At 37.3% G+C, this 7,500-nt stretch overlaps 1 protein-coding gene across 1 annotated transcript in view; it reads right to left on the bottom strand.

Moving 5' to 3' along the window:
- Positions 1-5,753: 5,753 nt before the first annotated feature.
- The window catches only part of LOC137976719 (ATP-dependent DNA helicase Q1-like), a 2,105-nt gene continuing 358 nt past the window's right edge, over positions 5,754-7,500 (bottom strand). The window contains exons 1-2 of the mRNA XM_068824070.1: positions 7,299-7,500; positions 5,754-6,885 (exon numbers count right to left, since the gene is read on the bottom strand). The exon at positions 7,299-7,500 is cut by the window's right edge and continues 358 nt beyond it. Coding sequence (XP_068680171.1) covers positions 5,754-6,885; positions 7,299-7,500 — 1,334 coding nt within the window. The remainder of the gene's footprint in view (positions 6,886-7,298) is intronic.

Genomic DNA, 7,500 nt, shown 5'->3' with positions numbered 1-7,500 from the left:
CTAATTATTTTACAAATGCCAATAAAGTGAGGTCTCTTGCATGAAATTTGACACCATGGCAACAAATTCATTTCTGATGTACGCATTTATGCACTGCACGTAACAAACATCAGCATAAGACATTCAGAGGTCAATATGCGTGTGCCTAGTGTGAAGCGTAGTCTGCGTTAATTAGCAGTAACACAGGCAAATGTCCATATAGAGAACCCACAATACCCAATACTTTAACTATACCGTGAAGTGTGTAGACGTTATATACCTTATCTGAAACGGGAGCCGGTATACCCTTGCATCTTTCTTATTGTTTTTGCAAAACCTCTTATTTGATCTTAGCCATCCTTTTTTTAAATGAAGGAGGCCATAAAAAAAATCAAGTTGATTGCCGCTAACACACATTTCCTTTCGAGAACAGAAAATGACAATATCTCGAATAGATTCGTAATATCATCATACATATTAGGTACAAAGAACGATTCTAGAGTTCTCAAACAGTCCTCCAATTTTAGAACTACCAGAATATCGTGAAAAACTATTAATTCCGATTACCATCCGAGAACACTTCAACTTTTTCGCTATGATCCGCAAAGCGAACTTTTCTTAATCATTGCTAGGAAAAGTGTATGTCTTGACTGTCTTTCCACTGTATTTCGACATTACAAACCTTCATTATTCGGTAAGAAAGTTCATTTAAGTTAGAATACTCTTGATTTCATATGAGTTTTTCTTTTTTCTTTTTTGTTTTAGATTATTCGCATTGCTTTCCTTAAAACTAGCAAATCCATTGTCTTCTATTTTTGCTTTGATTTGATCGCTCTGAGTCGTTCGCGAACTCTTTTAGGACAATTGGGATGTATCTTCAAATCGACCAGTAATGGACTTCGAAAACAATCTTTCGCTCGTCGAGCCGTAATCAAAGTGAGCAGTATTTCTAATATGATCCAAGTGTGGTGCTTTGTACAACACTGAAATTAAATGGAAATTCTCTAGTAACTTATGGGTTTAAAAAAGACAAAGAAGGAGTTGAACAACTTAAGTGGATCTGTCATCTCTGTTGTCTGGCTATTTATATTTATTTGTACTCAACTCTGCACAGTCTTCCGGTAACAATTGGAAATTTCACTAATTCTTGTTAGTCAAAAGTTGTCTGAAAGAAAGCTTGATGCCCATTTTTTGCTTCAATATTCAAAGAGAGGGTTTTTCAGTAAAGGGTTTGATGCTGAACACTGCTAGGAAATTTATTTAGTTGCGTTTTTGTCACGGAGCCGTTGGCAGCTATGTAAAATAAAAATTGGAAATGTGACAGTGAAGAAATATTTGAAAGAAAGCTTGTTGTCTCTTTTGTGCTTCAGTATCTTCCGAAAAGGGTTTGAACTGTGACACTGAAATTTAATTAATTGCTGTTGTGTTTCTTGTTTGCACGCACGCAATTAAAATATGAGGGGTTTTTTTGCCTCTAGTAGCAAATATTTTGTTTGTTTCCAGTCAATAAATTTTATGCTGGAAAAGGTTTTTGTGATGTTTTTTGTCCAAATGAACGCCCCAAAATAAAGTTTTTTAACGACCTTTAAGTGGAATAATTTTTGTAATTAAATATGCTCTGTCAAAAACTTGCATAATAAGCTTGAAATGAAAACGCTCAAGAAATTTAGTCGCACTTACCTCTTCGTCGAATTCTCGTTAATATTTTACTTTCTTCTGGTAATAAAGGCAATTTGAAATTTGACTAATTCTTGGTCAAGAATTATTTGAAAGCTTGTTGTCCATTATTTGCCTCATTATTGAAAGAAATGGTTCTTCAGTGAAGGGATTGATCAACATTGTTCCAGATAAGAGAGTCCGGTCTCGGGTCAAGAACTCGACAAAGAAGGCTTCCCGACCCGATGAAATGGAAATGTTCAGTTAAATATTACAACAAAATTAAAAAACGAAAGACGGAAGTTTCTTGGCTAAAAAGGATGTTGTTAAACTCTGAAAGCGACAAACGATTAACATTCTTCCCTGTAGTTCATTGAATGTAAACAAGAACCTTGACACAAGGTGATCACGTGCACCCTTGTGGTTGCCTAGCACGTGATCAATTTCTTCCTTTGAAATAACATCATGCCGTTTGCTTTGATTCATAAAATCAGCAGACTGCAGAAATTTCAGTGTTGTTACTATGCCATTAATCTCTCGCTGAGAATTTGAAATTTAGAGTTTCATGCAAACTTATTTTTTCTTCATTTGTCTTTTGCCGTGCCTTTTACTATGATATTTTTGGGGAACTTCTATTACTTTTTGGTAAAAACCCCTCAATCATCGATAACGGGTGGAAAAAATGTGGTATCCTTGAGGCCTTAGAAGGTGGTGCCCCTTAGAAAATGTTGATCTTTTTATTGACTGCTTTGAGTTCGTTTCTTATGCCTCGGAGACTGGAAAAATATTGACTTAACCTTTTATCGTTTCATTTTATTTGTAGGAAGCTCCAATTGCTTTTTCTCAATGCAAATATCTAAATAAACGATCTTTTTTACCCCACTGTATGTGGATTAAAAGCCACTTTTAGTTATATTAAGGGGAAGTAAATATTTGCTGTTTTTAATATTGCTGGTGTTTTTTTTTCTCCTGGAACTTACTTTTGTGGATCAAATACCATCTGCAAAATCCGCAAAAGCTAAATCCCGCAAAATAAAAGTGCTAACCCGGTAACTCCCAGCTTTTGCGATAGTATTTGCAGCAAACGTAAAACCCCCAAAAAATTTGACCTGTCATCAGATTAGACTGAAAAGAAGAGGAATTATGAAGCGGAAACAACATGTTCAGTCCTTCCTTAGTGTGTGGCATAAACGTTTGTTAGTGCAACTCCAGACATGCGGGAAAAGGCCCGTCAGAGCAATTTAGACCAATTTGCAGTTAGTTGTTTTGCAGACTATTTCACTTAAAGGGGTTTATGTCACGTTATTTAGGGTGTTGCGGGGAAATCTTTAGTTAATCACGCGTTTAAAACTCGGAAATGGTAATGAGGAATTCCTTTACCAATAAAATTATCGTTACATCACATACAAAATGATTCTGAGGAAAACAACGACCTTTATCCAGGCGATTTCTCATAAACTTGAAAAACGTCGTGCATATTCCCCAAATGTAATGCACCTATCAATGTTAAGGCCGAGGAAGGGAGGGGGGGGGGGGGGGGGGTCGAGCATGGGGTGGGTATTTTGACATTTTCATTAACAAAAAAAAAAATTTAATTTCTCACCCCTGGGACAAAATAATTGGTCAAAGTCCCCACCCGGCAGCAAGTGAAAGTGGTCAAATGTTTTTCGTACGATCGAAATCGCTAACCTGGGGACATCACGAAAGATCAAAATCCCTACCTTGGAGGCAGACCTCACGATCAAACTCCCGTGGTTAGCCCGACCTTCCAGCCCCCTTCCTCCCTCGGGCTTAACTTTGATAGCTGCAGAATCCGTTTGATGACCCTGTCTATTTATGATCATCCATGTTTCTCTTTCCTTTTGCAGTATTTCTTTTATGTGGTTCAACAGTTTTAAATGGTTATTGCAAGGTTTCATTCTACTTTTTGGGCATTTTGCGAATCATGGAATTTTATCATTTTGCGTGACATAGCCCCTTTAAAAAAGAAACGAGCGAGTTTCACTCAAGAGCATGTTTTGTTATCTTTGAACTGAATTTATTACTGAACCTCAAAAAAGTCGAAGACCTCAAAATGGCAACCTCGTTCCCAGGACCTTTTCCCTGGCTTGGGGGTGGGGCGGGAAAAGGCCCTGGGATCGGCCAGTGAATCCTTTATATTGATTGGTTGATCGTTTTTAAATAATTCATGCGAAACTTGGCGAAATAAAGCTACATTATGCATTATGCCGAAATCAAAATGGCGGAAAGTATGTCCACTCCGACGAAGGTTTCTCCTCGAAATCCAGCTTGCCGACTCTGTGGTGATTCTCATGAGAGTCGCTATATGCTACGAATATTCAGCAAAGCTGGTTCAGGAAAAGATCTGTGTGCCAAAGTCCATAAAACCTGTGGCATAAAAATTTCGGAGGACGATACGAGATCAAAGGTCTTGTGCAGGAGTTGTGTTTCATTCGTAAACAAGATGGAACAGTTTATTCAGAGAGCTTAATCCATAGAGAATACGCTGTCGGATCAAAGCGCACAATATGCTGTCAAGCGATGCGTACAGCTTTCACCTTCTTCGCTTCAGCCGTCGAAGCGTTTATCAACGAATATGCCATCCGAAAGCTCTGTACACGTGGATGAGCCATCGAAGCCAATCACACCAACACGAAAGCAGCTTTCCTTCTCAACTCCACAAACTGCGACAATTTTAATGCCTAAATCAACAGGAGATACCTGTGTTTACAATTTAAGATATTTTGATGTTGAAATCATCAGCGAAGTTCAATTCAGTTAATTCAGCACAGATATAAACGAAAAAGAACAAAATGTTTAAAGAAACTGATCAATGTCATGGTAACAACAGAATTTAATTAAATAACAATAGTGTATTTTAAGAGAGTAATTCAAAGTTTGCAGTGTTTACAATAATTTTGATGATGATGTTCTGATCATGACCAGGGTTCATTTCAGTGCTACATAATTATAGTATTGTGCTCAGATACTGTTCAGTGTCATGGTAACAACAGAAAAAATGAAATATTAATAGTGTGTTTTCAGAGAGTAAATCCAGATATATCTACAGCAGCTCACAGTATTTAAAATTGTTATGATGATGTTCTGATCATCTCCAGAGTTCATTTCAGTTCTACACATATTATTGTGCCCAGATACTGATCAGTGTCATGGTAACAACAGAAAAAATTAAATATCAATGGTGTGTATAAAGAGAGTAAATCCAGATGTATCAACAGCAGTTCACAGTATTTTCAAGTTATAATGATGTTCTGATCATCATTAGAGTTCATTTTAGTCCTACTTATATTATTGTGCTCAGATATATGTGTGAAAAGATGAAGACAAACTAATCAGTGTCATGGAAACCAGGGCTCAAACTTGACTTTTTAGTCTACTTGCAAAGTGGTAAGAAGTTTTCCTCTAGAAAACCGGTGAGACCACTAGCCAATTATTTCCAAATGTTTGCAAGACATGGATGATTCTAACTTGCAAACGTTTACTAGTGGGTATTTTTCTCACTTGCAGATTGTCAAATTCACTCGCATTTTGTGAGTTTGCGAGCATTAATTTGGAGCCCTGCCATGGCAACAACATGGAAATAATTAAATACCACTGGTGTGTTTTAAGAGAGTAAATCAGGATATTTCTACAGTAGTTCACAGTATTTATATTTTATGATGAGGTTCTGATCATTAGAGGCACTCATTTCAGTTCTACACATATTATTGTGCTCAGATACTGATCAGTGTCATGGTAACAACAGAAATAATTAAATATCAGTAGTGTGTACTAAGAGAATAAATCCAGATATATCTACAGCTGTTCACAGTGTTCACAATTTATGATGATGTTCTGATTATCATCAGAGTTCATTTCAGTTCCACACAGTATTGTGCTCAGATATAAGCAAAGACAAACTGATCAGTGTTATTTTAACAACAGAAATAATTAAATATCATTGAATCAGTCTTGTGTTTAAGAGAATAAATCACAATCAGTAGTTTACAGTATCTACAATTTATGTTGATGTTCTAATCTTCAGAGTTCATTTCAGTTCAACATGTCGTGAGGAGTGTGCTCAGATATAAGTGAACAGAACACATTATGTTGATGTTCTAATCAATGTCGGAGTCCGTTTCAGTTGTACATATAGCAGTGTGTTCAGATATAAGCGAAAAGATTTGAGAAGAACAGGTTTCATCCCATATGCCGAATGATTTCAACAAGTCTGCTTCTGATGCAACAAATTCCACTCCCTCCATAACCTTTGCAGCCAGATCCTTATCTACAGAAATGTCAAATAGCATTGAACCCTCTGATGTCGCTTGGGACTCATGGTCAGAAATTGCACTCTTAATTAACCTTTCAAGGATAGCACGGTTACTGTTAGGTAGAAATCTGACCTTGTTTCTAATAGCTTGGGGGAGATCCTCTTCAGTTCTTTTGAATTTGCCATCGCATATGCAGCAACAGCTCTTTTGTTGAACACTGGAGAATCCAAAGTAATCAAGGAGGAGTTTCCTTTGACAAGTGTCTTCTGATCTGCAATATGATTTCATTGATTCTTCTACATGTTTTTTATTATTTCCAATGTCAGAGTTATTGTAATAAAGGGTAGCACATGATGAAAGTCCTGTACGGCCAGCACGACCAATTTCTTGCATGTAAGCTTCAAGGCTACTTGGTGGAGTTATATGAATGATGTTGGTTACATAAGGAGCATCAACCCCCATGCCAAGAGCTGATGTTGCAAATACCACCCTCACCCTCGATTGTTCTTTCTTTATTTCTGATATTATGTCTTTCTTCATGCAACTCGTCTGGGGCGCATGAAACTGCGCAAACAGTCTTGCACTGGGTTCTGATGTTTCTCCAACGCACTGTTTGTCTTTCAATACTCTTTCAAATAAGCCATAAGCATATCCGCAGTATTTCAGTTTTAAATAAATGATTGTCATTGGGTAGTTTTCTCTTTGAATTGCCAGTTCATTGGCAATGGCTACAAGGATTTTGTCGTAGCTCTCATTCCCATGGTGATTACTCAGACGCAGTTTCTTGTCCAGGTATATGTTCACTCGGTTAGGGTTTCGTGCTACAATTTTGCAGTCATTTTTCAATCGCAGACTTTGTTTTAAGTCTCTCAATAAATGAGGCGGTGCTGTTGCTGTCAGAGCCATGGTAGGCATACTGGGAAAGAATGCCTTCAACACTGACAGGTCTTTGAAGTCTTTTCTAAAATCTTCACCCCTGAAAAGGAAAAGGAAACCCTGAGCTGCAGATGTTAAAGTTCAACCACAAGTGCAATGATCCGTTTTCAAAACATTTTGTTTAAGCATGCTTATGTAGTAGTATCTTGCTATTATGGTTGACAGGTTCAGTTGTGGTTCAGTTGTAAGAGCATGGCATGGAGACGATTTATGATGTTCCAATAAGCAGAGTAAATATACATGAAGAAGTCAACTATATAGTTCATAGAGAAAAATCTGTCATGGTTTTCAAACACATAGAGAATAGAGCAAACTTTCTGCCGAAATTGTAGTCGCAGTGTAAATATATGTCGTTGCCGTAACTGTGATTTAGATTTCTCAGATACCGGTACAAGCTAAGTCTGTAACAAACATGACATGAATAAACAAGGAATGAATATTTTACGCACTTACCATAATTCAACACAGTGAGCTTCATCAACAATGCAGGCAACAACATTGTCCTGGAAGACTTTGCTTGCCATTAGCTCTCGACCTTCCTTACTTAAAAGAGCCTCTGGATGGGCGAATACAATTGAAGTGTTACCATTAACCACATCTTGAGGAAACTTCGTTGAATCCGGGACCACGTGCTCGCTTGGTTCTTGTTGATTTC

The sequence above is a fragment of the Montipora foliosa genome, chromosome 11, assembly GCF_036669935.1.
Source record: "Montipora foliosa isolate CH-2021 chromosome 11, ASM3666993v2, whole genome shotgun sequence".
NCBI classification, from domain to species: Eukaryota; Metazoa; Cnidaria; class Anthozoa; order Scleractinia; family Acroporidae; genus Montipora; species Montipora foliosa.
The sequence above is the reverse complement of the archived record's forward strand: the minus strand, read 5'-3'. Positions and strand labels throughout refer to the sequence as shown.